The following is a 16,855-nucleotide window of genomic DNA, read 5'->3' on the forward strand; positions in this document are numbered from 1 at the left end:
ACGCACCGTGAAAGGAGACTGATTCAAGTAGGAATACAGAGCCTTTCCTAGTGCAGAAATAGTCTATAGCTTCCTTTACATATCTCATCAATATGCAGAGGCTATAAACTACAATCGATATGCAGAGTCTATATCCTCCTTTACATGTCTAATCAATATGCAGAAAGTCTATAAACTACTTTACATAATCAATATGCAGAAATAGTCTATATCCTCCTTTACATAGCTAACCAATATGCAGAAATACTCTATAAACTACTTTACATATCTAATCAATATGCAGAAATGGTCTATAAACTACATACCTAATCAATTAATGCAGTATATGATGATGTCCAAAAACCAAAAAAACAAAAACCAAAACAAAAACCAAAAAAAAAAAAAAAAAATCCCAAACCTTTATTTTGCTTGAAAACAAAAATAAATAGCTTTTAAAACGCAGTACCCCCCAGCCACTGGCAGGTCCCTCAGTCTGTCTCTGCTTGCTTGTTTTCATTGATCAGTGCATGTGTTGCTGAGGTTTGAGTATGTTGGATATAAAAGGACAACAGACCCGAGCAGTTTCACTGTACGCTCCCTCTCTCCCTCTGTGTTTTCCTTCTCTCCATCTCTTCTTCACATCTTGCGAATGACCAGTACAGTGGTGAGAACTCCAGCCAGAAAAACGCCAACAGTCTGCCAGGTAGGCGTACCGAAGTAGGAGCGGATTCCTTCCTGAGAGTGAGGGAGTGAGTGAGAGAGAGAGAGAACAACTACTGTGATAAAAACTGTGATGAGTCATATGATTTTGACATTTATGGACAGTGAATAGAAATGAACTTTTATTAAGTTTTATTATTTGGTGGTGTTTCAAATCCAAGTATGGCGACAAAAGTGACATTCAAACAGAAGACAAAAAACAGTTACCCAGCCTCCCTGTTCCCTGATCCAATTAATCACATTATCACGCAAGTAGTCAGTAGTCCAGGTGATGATGGTTCGGATAATGTCAGGAACTCTGGTTACAAGAGCCTGAGAGTGAGTGTGAGAGACAGAGAGAGAGACAGGCACTGAGGATTAAGGCATATAATGGCATATAATGACAGAGAAAGCCAGGCGGCTAACAGTTATACTGAGAAGCACAGCGTAACACAAAGCATCTGTGTTTGTTGAGGGGAAAAAAATGAAACTACTTAACTAAAGTAACCAAAAAGTTAAGATAAAGTAAAGGTCAAGTAAAGTAACGCTAAAGTAAAGCGAACGCTAAAGGTCAAGTAAAGTAAAGCTAAAACAAAGGTCAAGCAAAGCTAAAGCTAACGCTAAAGCTAACGCTAAAGCTAACGCTAAAGCTAACGCTAAAGCCAATTAAAGCAAAGGTAACAGTAAAGCTAAAGTAAAGTAAAGCTAAAGTAAAGTAAAAGTAAAGCAAAAGTAATGTAAAGTTAAAGTAAAGATCAAGTAAAGCTAAAACAAAGGTCAAGTAAAACTAAAGATAAAGGTACAGTAAAGATAAAGTAACGTTAAAGCTAAGGTCAATTAAAGCTAAGGTAACTGTAAAGGAAAGTAAAGTAAAGCTAAAGCAAAGGTCAAGTAAAGCTAAAGTAAAACTAAAGCTAAAGGTACAGTAAAGATAAAGTAAACTTAAAGCTAAGGTCAATTAAAGCTAAGGTAACTAAGGTCAAGTAAAGCTAAAGCAAAGGTCAAGTAAAGCTAAAGGTAAAGTAAAGATAAAGTAAAGCTAAGGTCAATTAAAGCTAAGGTAAAGGTAAAGTAAAGCTAAAGCAAAGGTCAAGTAAAGCTAAAGGTAAAGTAAAGATAAAGTAAAGCTAAGGTCAATTAAAGCTAAGGTAAAGGTAAAGTAAAGTTAAAGCAAAGGTCAAGTAAAGCTAAAGGTAAAGTAAAGATAAAGTAAAGCTAAGGTCAATTAAAGCTAAGGTAAAGGTAAAGTAAAGTTAAAGCAAAGGTCAAGTAAAGCTAAAGGTAAAGTAAAGATAAAGTAAAGCTAAGGTCAATTAAAGCTAAGGTAAAGGTAAAGTAAAGTTAAAGCAAAGGTCAAGTAAAGCTAAAGGTAAAGTAAAGATAAAGTAAAGCTAAGGTCAATTAGAGCTAAGGTAATGGTAAAGGTAAAGTAAATTTTAAAGCAAAGGTCAAGTAAAGTAAAGTTAAAGCAAAGGTCAATTAAAGCTAATGTAAAGATAAAGTAAAGTAACAAAAGTAAAGCCCAATCCTGTGGGAGTCCTCACCTTAACTAAAGTAAAGCTAACTAAACTAAAGTCCTCACCTTGATGACAAGCCGACAAGCGAAGTAGAAAAGTGCCACCACTCTACCCCAGTTAAACTTCCCATCCGAGAAGATTTCAAAGGCGACTTTCATGAACACGTCTTTCGTGGGCTGTAGCGCAGAGTCGTTTATCATACTGTCAGACAGAGAGGCCCAAACTGTAACCACTGCACACTGCCACCCAGAGGACAAATTTCAGAACAACAACAGAAACCCAAGTGCTACGGGAAAGAATGACTGCACACACAGATGGAATAGGAACGATGCTGAATTTATATGGCTTGGATGATGTCAGGAACTCTAACAGGGTAATACTACTGAATTGATAGAAAAACATACAAATAAATAAAGAAGCAAACCCAAATATGCCATTAAAGCATGCTTGAACACAGAACCCAAATCATCATAAGGAGCTGGAAACACACTGAGGGAAATTTAAATGACCGGTTATCTGCTAATGTTATAATAACTGCAATCTTGACATGGTTATTTGTTTTACAGCTACATTAGGCAACTGGCCTAAAACAGAAAGAAAAATGTGGTTTCGTTCATTATCAGTCTAATTACTTGTAGAGTACCTTAACCACTGAGCTACCACTGTCCTGTCCACATGTACCTGACTAGACACCATGTCTTCCAGGTGAGAAAATGTGCAATTGTACATTTACGGCATTTGGCAGACACTCTTATCCAGAGCGACTTACAAAAGTGCTGTCATTTCCTCATAGAACACATCCTAGTACAGTACCGTAGGTTAGAGTCCAATATACCAATGAACTAGAATACTATAGAATACAGGGATCAGAGCCGATGACTAAGTACAAATACAGGTATGCTCTAAAATAGACAAAAATAAGCGCAATAAACAACATACTACAATAAGCACTAGACTTATATTTTTATCATTGTGGCATATTTTGCTGTCTTTTTAAAAGATAGTAAGCATGTGTTTCTATAAGCTATTTCAATTTGGTGGTGTAATGTAAGGTCACGTCAAACAAATTCCCCGTCCACTCTATCATAATCAGCTCAATTAACCACCGAGTTCATCCCCACATACTCCACAACGGCCAATCAGAGCAGAGATCTTTAGCATACAACCTCAAAAAAAGACCTTCTCTTTAAAAAGGTTCTCACTGAAGAAAAGCCTTTATTTTGTTCATCCCATTTTGTTTTCATTACTCTTTACATATGTATTTCAAAGAGCATAGGAAATTGTGTTTAAATGTGAAAAAAAATCAAACATTTTTAAAGCGTGCCAAGTCAGCAGGGACATGTCCGTGGACGAATCCCTCTGGAGGACACCATACACACCTCTGCAGCTGCACGTTGTTGTCCAGCTCATCACCAATCTGCTGCAGACACTGTGCAAGTCTCTTATGGCTGGGGTCGCATAACTCAGTCCCATCCAGCTGACTTCTGGTAACCATGGCGCTGCTGTCCCCATGACGATGAATCCGCTCATAGATAAAGCTGGGGGGGGGGGGGTTGGTTGGCAGGAGAAAGCAGTCGGGGTTATAGTGGCAGAAAGGGGGAGGGGCAGACCAGGGGAGAATAAAAAAGATGGACACTTACTCTTTTAGTAGCGCTGTTCCTACTTGTAGTATTTGGTCATTGGTGTTGCCTTTAAATGGAGAACACAAAACATGCACAACACAGAGAGAGAGAGAGAGAGAGAGAGAGAGAGAGAGAGAGAGAGAGAGAGAGAGAGAGAGAGAGGGAGGGAGAGAGAGAGAGAGACAGAGAGGGAGAGGGAGGGAGAGAGAGAGGGAGGGAGAGAGAGAGAGAGAGAGGGAGGGAGAGGGAGCGAGTGAGGGAGAGAGAGGAAGAGCGAGCAAGAGGGAGCGAGAGAGAGAGAGGGGATGTTGTTCACATAGCCTAGCCAAAGATTAAGTCATGTGCAATTTTTGCAGAATTGCGTGTGTCTGAGTGTGAGCTCAAGGGTACGTGAGGTGATGTATAGATGATGTAAATCTAAAGATCAACCAGAGAAGCGTGTCTGGTAACGCCTTTCGCAGGCATGCTACCTGACACACACAACAATGTACTGCAGGAAAGGAAGCATATAGAAACATACAGCAACACAAACATTTAGTTTCGGTTTCTTACATAAAGTGAACGTAATGCCACAAGTTTCCACTGATAACCGCGTTCAGTCAACGATGACTAGCAGTGGTAAAAGGGACGGCTCACACTGGCTGTGTTGTTCTTTCACCGACACGGTGAATACATACACAGTAGTAAACACCATATTTCTACGGAATGCGGAGACCGTACCGTCTGGTGTAGTAGAATGTCAGTGTAAGCCAACAGTAGTAAGTTAGGCGGGGTAAACGTTAATAACGTACCGTCTGGTGTAGTTAAATGTCAGTGTAAGCCAACAGTAGTAAGTTAGGCGGGGTAAACGTTAATAACGTACCGTCTGGTGTAGTTAAATGTCAGTGTAAGCCAACAGTAGTAAGTTAGGCGGGGTAAACGTTAATAGCGTACCGTCTGGTGTAGTTAAATGTCAGTGTAAGACAACAGTAGTAAGTTAGGCGGGGTAAACGTTAATAACGTACCGTCTGGTGTAGTAGAATGTCAGTGTAAGCCAACAGTAGTAAGTTAGGCGGGGTAAACGTTAATAACGTGCCGTCTGGTGTAGTAGAATGTCAGTGTAAACCAACATTACTAAGTTAGGCGGGGTAAACGTTAAATAACGTGCCGTCTGGTGTAGTAGAATGATAAATGTAAGCCAACAGTAGTAAGATAGGGGAGGTAAACGTTAAATAATGTTTAACATTAGTAAGTTAGGCGGGGTAAACGTTAATAACGTACCGTCTGGTGTAATTAAATGTCAGTGTAAGCCAACAGTAGTAAGTTAGGCGGGGTAAACGTTAATAACGTGCCGTCTGGTGTAGTAGAATGTCAGTGTAAACCAACATTACTAAGTTAGGCGGGGTAAACGTTAAATAACGTGCCGTCTGGTGTAGTAGAATGATAAATGTAAGCCAACAGTAGTAAGATAGGGGAGGTAAACGTTAAATAATGTTTAACATTAGTAAGTTAGGCGGGGTAAACGTTAATAACGAGGGTCTTTACTCACCCACATCGCCTTCGCCCGATGGCGCCGCCATGTTCGCGTGAACAGTGTCGCCGCACTTCCGCCTCGTGTGACGTAGCGGCTCAGACAGGAAGTAGCGTCTCAGCGGAAGTGAGTTTTATTTTTATTAGTTCTTTTGTTTTGTGTGATTTTAACGTACCTGGACCAAACACATGTATGTAACAAAAAATAATTACTCTTCAAAGATATTTTCCCAAATACATTTAGGCCAACTTTCCTGTTGAGATAGAAGCTATTTTAAAACTTTTCCTCCTCAGTAACTTGAGACATGAGCTCCAGTCAGAAACGGAGCCGCAGTCTTCAGGACTCTGAACAACCAGATCTCACACGGGGATTCAACTCGCTGTCCGTCTAAGAGAAACAACGTTATCTTCCCCCCTCACTCTACAGCTGTTAATAATAATAACAACAACAACAACAACAACAACAACAACAACAACAATAATAATAATAATAAACAGTTTTTATTTAATAATCTGTTTTATTTATTTTTGCAACATTTATCACTTTAAAGTTTATTATTTGGCCTCTTTTTAACATGCCGCATATGTTAGTCAGCACCTCGAGTCCAAACTCTACAGACGTCACCGTCAAAGCTCCGCCTTCGTTCGACGTCACGTCCGGCCGCGCCGCTCTTCCGGCTGTCTCGCGCATGTGTGGTCCTCTTTCCCACGCGGCAGGCGAAGATGGCGGATATCCAGGTACGGTTGCGCAGAAACGTTCATCCGTGTTAAAATACGCCTCAGCTGAGTGCCGTTGTCGGTAAATGTGACAATGGTAACGCGATGTGTCCGCCTCGCAGTCGCTTATACTCGGCGGCGCCTGAATTCTGTGATCTTTTCGCCTTTCCGGTGCACGGGCGGCTGCTGGCTCGGTAGGCTCGAGGGCCGCGCGTCAGTCTGCTCAGTTTAAGGTTTGCTAAACTTCTGTTTGTCCGTTTTGAAGCGCTTTTATTAACTTTAATTACTCGGACAGAAAGCGTTGCCCTTGTAAAGGTGTATTAAGTCACTCGGCACGGTTGTGTGTATGGGGAGGTTGCGCCGCATGGCTCGCTCACGGTCGGCTCGGTATAGCGCTTGGTTTGGTTCTCTAACCTATACGAACCTATTTTATTTTACGGCAGTGTGCTCAGATTTTTGTGCATAACTGACCACTACTTCTCGTTCCTTACGTGCAAATGATGTTTTTCACGATGGTCTTCCGAGCACTAACGAGGTGCTTTGACGACGTTACTGCAGACTAGCTATCCCGGCTGTTCTGAATGTACACGTGTTGGTTACAAATATTGTTTTCCACTTCAGAATGAAAGGGCCTACCAGAAACAGCCCACCATCTTCCAGAACAAAAAGCGCGTTATAGTTCCTGAAGGCAGCACCAAGGAGAAGCTCCCGCGTTACCACAGGAACATTGGCTTGGGCTTCAAAACCCCGCGAGAGGTGAGGTCTTCTGGAGGTGGTGGTACTTCTGACTGCAGATGATGTCTATTCTCACGATGGTCTTCTGAGCCCTGGGCTCTGTGGATAATGCCTTATGGCATAGCTGATGCAGTTCTTGCACGACGTTGCTTTGTTTTTGCATGTGTTGACATTGTGGCATTTCACACTATAAGCGTTATTGTTTAACTCTGCGGATTTACTTTGACAGGCTATTGAAGGCACTTACATTGACAAAAAATGCCCCTTTACTGGAAATGTGCCCATCAGAGGCCGTATTCTATCTGGTAAGTTTGTGTTCATGCTGTTGCCTGTGGTATCTAGTTTTAGAAGAATGCCTTCGGGGTGTGTTGTCTGAGATGCTGCTCTTCTCACAATGGGTTTTTAAGTCCTTGGTGCTTTGGCTAATGTGACTTATGGCTTTACTCAGTCGTCTGTCATCGGAAGAGTTTTCTACATTCCTCTCTGCAGTCTGAGCACTAGTTCACAGGTTCACCTTTTACAGCCCTCAGCTGTGTAGACAAGCTGTTTTCCTGAATGTGTTAAACACGTTGAAGCTGTCACTTGTGAATAAGTGTACTTGTGTACTTTGCAGGTGTGGTGACCAAGATGAAGATGCAGAGGACCATTGTCATCAGACGTGACTACCTGCACTACATCCACAAGTACAACCGTTTTGAGAAGAGGCACAAGAACATGTCTGTCCACCTCTCTCCTTGCTTCAGGTAAACCTCACTCATTACCACCTTCATTGTAATTGCAGTCTTTCAGTTGTTCTCCCAGCATGCCTGTAAAAACTGATCTCATGATTGCACTAGTGAGCTGCATATGATGCGTTTTTCTCACGATGGTCTTCCAAGCCTGTTGTGCTCTGACGACGCTGCCCGATGGCGTTTACTGATGCGGCTGTGCTTTCTGAACAGGGAACGGATCTTTGTGTGCTCAGGACACACTAACAGCACCTGGATATCTAAATTCTCCTTTTTTTTTAAAAAAAAAGAAATTGTCCTGTAATGTCAGATTTTAAGTGCTGGGCAGGACTGGGGAGAAAAAGTATACATCATGGTGTCTGTACCCATTTATGCATTTTTTTTAAGCAGTTTCCTCTGCCCATGTCTTCCAGGGATGTGACGGTGGGCGACATTGTCACAGTCGGAGAGTGTCGACCTCTCAGCAAGACGGTGAGGTTCAACGTTCTGAAGGTCACAAAAGCAGCAGGAGCCAAGAAACAGTTCCAGAAGTTTTAGGACTGATCAGCAAACAGTTTCTGCTCTCAGCTGTATTGTCATTGTGTTTGAAAAAAAATTAAATCTGTTCGGTCAATTTGTTGCTCTTAATTTTTTCCTCCTTTCTTGGGTTATTTGGGATGTATTCCAACAGGCATTGGAACCTCTGAAGCAGTCAGGTAGCAGTTATGTCAAAAGAACGGAGACATCTGAACTATTACTGTTTACCCCCATATGGAAATACTTGCCATATTTGGTTTTGGTAAACGTGAATACACGTGATTGGCTTTTGTCCATAACTCATGCAAACCCTGTCTTGCATCAAAAGTGCAAAATGTGTTAAACTGATTTCATAGCTTTGCAAAAGGCTGTAGATTTGTTCCCTGCAGATCTTCCCAATTGTTTGATATTGATTTCAATATTCAAAATCGGTATACTATGATCTTCAGTCAATGTGGATAGGCACATGTGCACTAAGCAGATTAGTTTATGCAAATCAATTGTGGATGTTATGTTTTCAGCATAAGTTGGATAAATTAGTTTAAACTCTTACGTTCAAGCATTAATAGAGCATAAATATATGAGCCTGAACATCACCACAAGCACTTGGAATTGTTTATCTTTCTCTCATCTTTGCCATGACAAAATGGCTAAAATAAACCTGAAACCAAGATCCAAGGAAGGCAGGCCAAAAGATGCACAAGATGCTTTTTCCAATCTGACTGTGGTCAGTGTTTGGTCCCGCGGGTCTTAACTGACCAACGTGTGTGACACTACAACTCTGGAAGCTTTATTTCTTAAACACAGCCAAGCTCTAAATCACAGGTTGTCTTGATTTCATCTGACGCAGTGGAGTGATGCTGGTCACGTTACCAGGTGCGTGTGTGGCGTGCTATTTCATCCTAGTGCAGTGGGAACTAGTTACACAGCTCCAGCCACCTGCGCTTAACGGGCGTGCTAGTGGCTAACATTTTACTACCGGTTTTATAATAAATGAAATGAAAGACTACGCAGTAGTTCCATTACTATATTAATATCTTGATGCATCAATATTATGTATCAGTATTTCAGTCTATAGTTTCCCTCCGGCCACCTCTGTGACCAAGAGTAAAAAGAGTATTTTCGCTTTTCAAAATATTTTCTGAAAAGGCAGCTAAATTCATGCGCTCGAATAGCTGCAAGATTTGGGTTAATAATCCAATATTCGTGACTCCGCCCACCATCACTGGCGGCCACGCCCGCCGTTTCACGTCAGCACGTTTAACTGCGGCGGCGCCACCGTGTAAGCGCAGCTAACGCTACCTAACCTAGCCAAGTTCGTCGTGATCATTCTTGACATGTAACGAACCAGCAGGTGTATGTAAGGGTTGTGTATCGCCAGTGTTTTCCCTTATAAGTCTGAACTAAACTACAGACATGACAACTACGGTAAGAAGCGACGCGGACGTTTGTTTGTTAGCTAACGCTAGCGTTGTAGTTAGCTTCTCTGCTTACTGAAATAGGAATATAAACCATGGCATGGCTTTATCTACCTCAGATAGGCCGATGTTCTCTGAATATAAACCATGGCATGGCGTTATCTACCTCAGATAGGCCGATGTTCTCTGAATATTAACCATGGCATGGCGTTATCTACCTCAGATAGGCCGATGTTCTCTGAATATAAACCATGGCGTGGCGTTATCTACCTCAGATAGGCCGATGTTCTCTGAATATAAACCATGGCCTGGCGTTATCTACCTCAGATGATGTACATCCTCCTCTCCCGTCCTGCATTTGTAGGCATGCAACAAGTGGGGCGGACTTTTCAGCGTTGGAGAAGATTTCGATGAAGTCTGTGCATTTGTGTTCAACTCTCATAGTTAAAACTGGATGAAACACACACGCCAAACACTGCACCAGTCCTGTAGAGTTTAATGTATTTGCTGTTCTAACACCTGATTCTGCTGACTAGTACTGGACTAATGAAAATGTAATAGCATTTAGCACTGACTTACCAAAAAAAAAAACAGGTTAGGTACCAGTGTTTTCATCTGTCAATTTTGGGGGTGTCATTTGGTGAATTCCCCGATCTAACCCTAAACCAACTGTAGCTAATTAAATGTTAAGTTGAATCAGGTGTGTTTGAGTAGAATCAAGCTATACTGGCCCCGGAGAGCATATTTCCCAACCAAACGTAACGCCTGATCCAGTTAATACAGGCCTTCCGTTACATGTGAATATTAGTGTCAGGATTAGAGTGGGAATGTAGAGCTGTAGGACTGGTCCTGTGCGCTCATGGTGTATAAAAGAACAATCTGATATTTAAATCTGAATTGGTCTCATTTACAAAATAAAATATCACAAATAGATCTAACACACTGTCAGCGTCTTTAATTATCCAAGTTGTTGATATCAAAACTTAAAATCTTGAATGTTTCCCTCAGTTTGATGATTTTGGTTTCTAGCACATTAGTGATGCCTTTTTGTGTTGCTGTGCTGTAGGATCTGCTAGAAGCTGATTGGATACAAACACCTGGACCCACCTCTGTTTCTGGCCCCACTGTAGCAGAAGTGCCTGCCCCCTTGCAGGAACTCGCCATTTCCTGTGATGCCCTGCAAGGCTCTTCTACTCTGCAGAATAGTGGCTTGGTTCCTACGTCCTCAGCAGCTGTCGGTCTTCCAGAAGCAAGTGCCATCAAAGCTTTACAGAGCTTCTCCAACTCTGGCCCGTCAGGTTCCACTGTGGTTCCTCACATTCCCACTGCTCTTCGAGCACCTTTGGGCGGACACGGTGTTCCGGCTTCTCTCCGCCCGCATCCTGCACAGCCGGACCCTCCACCAGCAGTCTGTGGTGCCCCGCGTGGACAGCCCCCCCCTCAGGATGACTTTGACGAATGGGACGTCGATCTGGAGGAGTTGGATGAGAGTATGTTTCAATGTGCTGGCTGGACCCAGTCTGGCTCGGACCCAGGCTGTCGACCTGACGACGTGTCCCCAGCTAAACGGATGAGGTCATTCACCAGAGGGCTCCACAGCTCCGCTCCTCCGCTGTCCTTGACCACGGCGCCGCGTGTCCCCACCTTTAACTCCCACGGTAACGTCCCCCCTCAGACTCTGCCGTGTGGGAGGAGCGTTTCAGGCAAACCAGCGGCCCTGGAACCTGTGGGAGCCCCGCCCCCTGGGCAGATAAAGGCGGTTACTCCCTTGCTGCCACAGCGCCACTCGGCGTGTCTGTTCCAGGCCATATCGCCTGCCCTGCTGGCACCCCGCCCCCTCCACACGCCTGTCCTGACCAATCACCTAGTCCAGCTTGTGTCTGCAGCCAATAAGACACCACACAGGTCACGGAGTGATGCAGTTCGAACCAAGATGCGTCGGTTTCCTGGCCCAGCAGGGGTGCTGCCCCAGCAGGTGACGACACCGCGACCCCCCAGCAGTTTGTGCTTGAAGGAACATTCCAGCATTAAACCTTCTCTTTGCCTTCACCTTTAGCAGCTGGCACATGTTGTGTGCGTGTGGGGTGTTTCTCAAGTGTAGTACAGCTGTTTCTTTTGCCATGGAAAGCTGGTGCATGTATGTAGTGCAGTCTCTTGAGGAAAGAGAAGTTTTAAAATGCAGGTGAAGGCGTGCACGTACGCACACACATGTGCACTCATGCTTTCTCGTTGCAGCTCAGTGGGCGGAGTCTGGATGACATTGTTGTGACAGTTCCACAGACCCCAACGCATGGAGCTGTGGCTCGCGTGCGGAGTGAGGTAATGCAACCACTCACACACTCTGCCTCTTCTGAAGGTCGTCTTTTCGAGCAGCATCATACATGCTTGGGTAAGAATGATAACTGGCCTACCGGGCACCCTCCAGCCAATGAAAGTGACGTGTGTGTGTGCGTGTGTGTGTGTGTGTGTGTGTGTGTGTGTGTGTGTAAAAAATAAATAAATAAATAAAAATTATGAACTGAATTGTCCAGAAATTATTTGAGCGTTTTTAATCTTCATATCTCAGTAAGGGTGGTCTCGTGCCCTGAGTGACGATCAGCACTTGGCGTTCACTCCCGATGCATTTGTGTTCCATTATCACTATATATGCATTACATCATCTACTAAACTTTGGTATTTAAAATGCCAAAAGAGTATTATAGGGAGAGGTGGGTGGGAAGGTGCACTTATCTGGTGTGTGTTTGTGTGAAAACAGGTCCCGAGCTCTCAAGTGAGCGAGGAAGAGGAGTTCGGCGGGGGTGTGTGGGCAGCGATGAAGGCTGACCTGGGATTGGATGAGAAGAATCAGTCCTGCTTTCTGCATTCCTACAGCATCGTGATGGTACTTCGGAAGGTAAGTAGGAGTGTTTTAACCAGGAGGGCGCACTTCTCCCCACACGTACGTCTGCGTTCGTATGTTTGGCTGCATGCCCGATTCCTCCCCATCTGTACAAGTGCTTTTGTCCATCACGTGTTTTGGGATATTGCAGTGGGCTCTCCTGTTCCTTATCTTCAAAGCCCGTGTGTGTCTGATAAACGATCCGTTACTCTTAACAATGATTATAGCAAACACTCATTCTAATTTCAGTGTTTTCCCGACTTGCCATAAATAGGCAGCGTTAGCTGCAGGCCCCTGCTTAATTATTCATGAGCCTGATGGATGCAGAGTTGATTGACCGGCCTTCCAGGGGGTTTCCAGTGCTCCGTTTCATGTCTCTGGTGGCCTCTTCTGTTTCAGGCTGCCCTCAGACAGCTGGCCAAGAATAAAGTCCCTAACATGGCTGTGGTGCTGAAGAGCATTGTACACACACACGCCGATGCCAAGGCCGTGTTCAAGGACCCCACAGGTGAAGACGTGCGCGTGCATGCGGCACAAACCAGCATGTGTGCTTTCCGCATCTGTAATATAGAGAAACGTTTTTATGGTTTCTTTGTGGCAGCAGTGAAAAGATTGTTTTGAAATTTGCAAACTTTCTAAGGCATCAAGATGAAACGGAATTGATGCTAAATTTAGCATGGACGGTTTTATAATGCCTTTAAGGCACGTCACTCAGAACTGTGAGTGTTTGTGTTGTTTGGAAATGGGTATGGGTGCTTCTTTACTCAGCACAGTTAAGCAGGGTAACTCTGGGACCCTGGTGCAGTTAAGCGGGGTAACTGTTTAATTGTTCCCAATTAAGGGCTTGTGAGACTCAACTTTGGGAACTTTCTATCTCTTGTTCTGTGTCTGTGTTCATACATATTCATAACGTGTGCTTCTTATTCTGTTTTGCATTCATACATATTCATAACGCGAGCCTCTTGCTAATGTCTAGGGGAGATGCAGGGTACTGTTCACCGCCGTTTGCTGGAAGACAGACAGGGCGAACTGAAGACTGGTGCTGTGCTGTTGCTCAAACAAGTAATGTAGCTCCTACTCGAGTACACTCGCCACCACTCAAATGGTACCTCCCTGCTCGAACGATGTGGAAATTTGAGTGTCGCTGTTAATATTGAACTTTTTTAAGCGTCTATTCTAGGATGGGCACTCTCCCTCTGTGATGTGATGTCTTCTGCCCTCTCTTGACGTAGGTAGGCGTGTTTTCCCCCTCACATCGGAACCACTACCTGAACGTGACGCCCAATAACCTGCTCCGAATCTACCCACCTGATGGCTCCCTCCACACCTCCCAGCCCGTGCTGGTGGGTGGCTGTGTTTCATTGCCATAGCGACATGATGCGTCCTCAAAAAAACTGAGGGCAGGGAACTTCCTTTGTGTTGAACGTGAGTGTAGGAACCTGCTGGGTTACTGCTGCGTGACTCCTCCAGGCCAGAAGGTGGCCCTGTGTCTCAGATGGAGCTGCATTTTGAGGAGGAGGAGGAGGGTGAGCAGACCACTGTCCCAGCCAACACTACAGTTCCCGTTCACAAAGTGCTCCAGCCTTCAGGACCTGAGGACCCAGAACAGACCTTGTGGGATGCAGGTAGAGTGCTCAGTGTTTTTGCACCATCAAATAGCCAAATATAGTTAAAGTGAGCATCATCTTAATTGAGACTTTTTTTTTTTTTGTCTAATTGCTTTACTTCAGTATTTGTTGAAGTAGAAGAAATAAAAGCTTGTCCCTGTTATAGCTGGAACTTTTCTGATTGAGATGTTGTAGTTGCTGGAACACAGAGGGGGCAGCAGAGTGCACTTTTTCCGTTGCCTCTAAATCGGAAGAGCAGTTGATCTGATTGTTTATTTTTAACAAGATGGGGTAAAGATGCTACAGGTTGAATAATTGATGTGATACTCAAGATGACGTCATTGGTTTGCCCATTTTAGTCACGGAAGCTTTGTCATGCTCCTTTTATTTTATTGTGTGTCCTGCAGATGACCTTGATGAGCTGATCTGGGAGTTGCCTGTCTAATCAGCTCACCTCACACCAACCATGTCCCCTAAAACATGCAGAAACACGAACGATCAGCGAGCAGGCTGCACCCTGTATGTGTGTTTGAGGGAGAGAGAGAGAGATGTACATAATTGATGTAGAACAACCTCATCTAGAAAACATGAAGAATAAATATTTGAGCGTGAGCCTCGCTTCGTTTTCTCAGTGCCGCGGCTGGCAATATCCGTTCGGGCTGCGTGAGCGCGCGCGCTCTTCAGACGCGGGTCCGCATCAGGCGCTGAAAGCGCCAGCAGCAACCGGCTCCACGAGGACATGGACGCACGAGCCGAGAGGGACGAGGCTGCAGGTGCTGGTGGGGGGGGCTTCAGCACCCTCGCCCTGCCATAGGTTTGCAAAAATGTTCCAACTCATGCAGGCCCACAAGACCCAGCGCGACTCGCCCCTGACGGTGGAAGAGACGTTTTTGGAGAGGCCGGCTTTAAATAAAATATTCACAATGTTGAAGCTGCTGGTTGCCATGCAGTGCTGTGAAATTTAAATCAAGCATGTGCTTTCCCTTTATTCTCTCTCTCCCTCAGCTGAGTGTGTGTCCTAATTAAGAGTTTAAGCTTGTCCCCCTGTCATTATGAAATTCTGAGTGTAATTACTTTTTCAGTCTTCACAGGCGTGTCTGCCGTGTCTCTCTCGTTACTAACGATTAAAGTGTCACGTCTCTTCTGCTCTGCCTGTGATTTCCGCTCAGTTACCCACGTGGCCCCGCCTGCAGGAGCGTTGGGAGAACGGGGCTCTTCCTGAGATTTGCCAGGTGGAGGTGGGTGGGTTGGGAATTTTGCTAGTTTTATTCCTTGAAGCCTGCTGCTTCCCTCGCGAGCTTTTGCCAGCATGTTGGGAGGATGGCAGTATGTGAACTGCAATGGCAACTGCCATCAGTATCGCTGCATGCAGGGTTAACCACAGGCTCGGGCAGTATACTGTCACCATACTCTACCGTGATGAAAAATATGACACTTCAGGACACACCAGTCTGTATTATTGTTTGATGTGAGCAATTATTCCTCCCAGCTGCTGCAATTGAGTTAATTCAACAAATAATTCAGCTCGAGCTGTGTGATACACAAGGGGAACGTGCTTGGTTACAAGAGCGCGGCTCTGTTTACAGTGCACGCGCTGGCCCACCCGCGAGGCCTTATTGATCATATCAGCGCGGACGACCGCTCGCTCAGAGGTTTTGGTGGCTGCGTGGATCGATAATAAAGCATCGATGCCTCCGATCCTAATGTTTCTTTATCGTCCTCTCGTGAACAGGACCCTTTGCGCTCGTTCTCAGTGAAAGCGAACGTCGTCGCTAGGGGGCAGCTCGCGCGCATTATAACCGCCTCGCGCGCCAGGTTTTTAACTTCTGCGTGCCAACCGCCCCACAGGTGATCCGCAACACACACAACCGCCACCGCGCCCCGAGCTTGGCCGGAGCGGCACGTGCAGTTGTGTGATGAAGGGGCCTTTGATCAGTGACCACGAGCACAGCACGTAACAGCTCGAGCCTGCACGGTACGGCGAGCAGGATGCTCTAGCTCGTCGGCCCACGTGCTTTACACATCTCTGCTAAGCTCCGGTAGCAAAAGCCTGCGTGCCTCGACACGTGCGGCCAGGTGCTTCTCTGCAGGTCTGATCTAATTTCATCGCGCGGGACATTTATCTGGCCAGTACCGTCGCGCGCATGAGCCCTGCTTGCTGTTATAATCTAGTTGTGCGTGACCGTCGCCCTTGGCTCGCTCACTGGGCGCTGGGGCTCGGACATTTGTAAAGCTGCTTTGTAAAAAGCTCTATATAAATAAATTTGATTTGATGACTAATCCTAAACTAGGCACTTGCGAGGGAACCGGATTCGTAACCAATGGAGACGCGTTTCATCGCGCGTGTGGGGCAACCCTCTGTCATACCTAGCCATGTTTTCTGAATGTGCACTGAGGTGCTGGCCAACAGAGGCAGGTGCATTCAGCACGCGTCCCTAATCCAGTGCACAAGACTCCCATGTTTCAGTAGTCACATGTAGAGCAACACTATTGATCTCTGGTTGAAAACTGGGTTGTGCGTCTGCACGTGTCCCACCATTGTATTTCTCGCTCATGGAGTTTTTATAAAGCCGCGCGCTCAGTCGTGAAGTGGGTTGGACAGGCACGCATGAGCGGTGATCTGGACCAGGTCGGGGACGGCAATACCCTAACCCCCATACTCTAGCCCCATACCCTACCCCGTAATCTACCCTCATACCCTAACCCCCATACTCTAGCCCCATACCCTACCCCGTAATCTACCCTCATACCCTAACCCCCATACTCTAGCCCCATACCCTACCCCGTTATCTACCCTCATACCCTAACCCCCATACTCTAGCCCCATACCCTACCCCGTAATCTACCCTCATACCCTAACCCCCATACTCTAGCCCCATACCCTACCCCGTAATCTACCCTCATACCCTAACCCCCATACTCTAGCCCCA

At 45.2% G+C, this 16,855-nt stretch overlaps 3 protein-coding genes and 2 non-coding genes across 6 annotated transcripts; 4 read left to right on the forward strand and 1 right to left on the reverse strand.

Annotated features, from left to right (window-relative positions):
- Positions 1 to 523: 523 nt before the first annotated feature.
- Positions 524 to 5,400, reverse strand: baxa (BCL2 associated X, apoptosis regulator a). The gene is made up of 6 exons (XM_035531684.1): positions 5,346 to 5,400; positions 3,836 to 3,884; positions 3,575 to 3,733; positions 2,261 to 2,396; positions 907 to 1,011; positions 524 to 714 (listed from the first exon to the last, which is right to left on the reverse strand). The coding sequence occupies exons 1-6, from the start codon at positions 5,374 to 5,376 to the stop codon at positions 616 to 618; spliced, it is 579 nt and encodes a 192-aa protein (XP_035387577.1). The 5' UTR covers positions 5,377 to 5,400; the 3' UTR covers positions 524 to 615.
- Positions 5,401 to 5,966: 566 nt separating this feature from the next.
- On the forward strand, positions 5,967 to 8,119 carry rps11 (ribosomal protein S11). The gene is made up of 5 exons (XM_027029792.2): positions 5,967 to 6,064; positions 6,665 to 6,799; positions 7,008 to 7,083; positions 7,392 to 7,521; positions 7,920 to 8,119. Exons 1-5 carry the CDS (start codon positions 6,050 to 6,052, stop codon positions 8,041 to 8,043), a joined length of 480 nt encoding a protein of 159 aa, XP_026885593.1. The 5' UTR covers positions 5,967 to 6,049; the 3' UTR covers positions 8,044 to 8,119.
- On the forward strand, positions 6,833 to 6,915 carry LOC113589919. Its single transcript, XR_003412048.2, has one exon. It is a non-coding gene; the product is annotated as a small nucleolar RNA SNORD35 (small nucleolar RNA).
- LOC113589921 lies at positions 7,620 to 7,706 on the forward strand. The gene has a single exon (XR_003412049.1). It is a non-coding gene; the product is annotated as a small nucleolar RNA SNORD35 (small nucleolar RNA).
- A 1,179-nt stretch (positions 8,120 to 9,298) lies between the features above and the next one.
- Positions 9,299 to 15,070, forward strand: hrob (homologous recombination factor with OB-fold). 2 transcript variants are annotated; one of them, XM_027029790.2, is made up of 10 exons: positions 9,299 to 9,450; positions 9,805 to 9,855; positions 10,507 to 11,415; positions 11,676 to 11,759; positions 12,196 to 12,333; positions 12,718 to 12,826; positions 13,295 to 13,380; positions 13,551 to 13,661; positions 13,754 to 13,943; positions 14,333 to 15,070. In XM_027029790.2, the coding sequence occupies exons 1-10, from the start codon at positions 9,439 to 9,441 to the stop codon at positions 14,368 to 14,370; spliced, it is 1,728 nt and encodes a 575-aa protein (XP_026885591.2). In that variant the 5' UTR covers positions 9,299 to 9,438; the 3' UTR covers positions 14,371 to 15,070. The 2 variants fall into 2 exon arrangements, with proteins under 2 accessions (XP_026885591.2, XP_026885592.2); XM_027029791.2 differs by lacking the exon at positions 9,805 to 9,855.
- Positions 15,071 to 16,855: the final 1,785 nt, after the last annotated feature.

The sequence above is a fragment of the Electrophorus electricus genome, chromosome 1 (assembly GCF_013358815.1).
Source record: "Electrophorus electricus isolate fEleEle1 chromosome 1, fEleEle1.pri, whole genome shotgun sequence".
NCBI lineage: Eukaryota > Metazoa > Chordata > Actinopteri > Gymnotiformes > Gymnotidae > Electrophorus > Electrophorus electricus.

Coding starts and splice junctions, on each gene's coding strand:
- baxa (XM_035531684.1), bottom strand. CDS start 5,376: ATGGCGGCGCCATCGGGCGAAGGCGATGTGG. Junction 3,734..3,835: donor GGAACAGCGCTACTAAAAGA/GTAAGTGTCCAT, acceptor CCCCCCCCCCAG/CTTTATCTATGAGCGGATTC. Junction 715..906: donor TCAGGGAACAGGGAGGCTGG/GTAACTGTTTTT, acceptor CCTCACTCTCAG/GAAGGAATCCGCTCCTACTT.
- rps11 (XM_027029792.2), top strand. Junction 7,084..7,391: donor CAGAGGCCGTATTCTATCTG/GTAAGTTTGTGT, acceptor TGTACTTTGCAG/GTGTGGTGACCAAGATGAAG. Junction 7,522..7,919: donor CACCTCTCTCCTTGCTTCAG/GTAAACCTCACT, acceptor CATGTCTTCCAG/GGATGTGACGGTGGGCGACA.
- hrob (XM_027029790.2), top strand. Junction 11,760..12,195: donor TGGCTCGCGTGCGGAGTGAG/GTAATGCAACCA, acceptor GTGTGAAAACAG/GTCCCGAGCTCTCAAGTGAG. Junction 13,944..14,332: donor ACAGACCTTGTGGGATGCAG/GTAGAGTGCTCA, acceptor TGTGTCCTGCAG/ATGACCTTGATGAGCTGATC.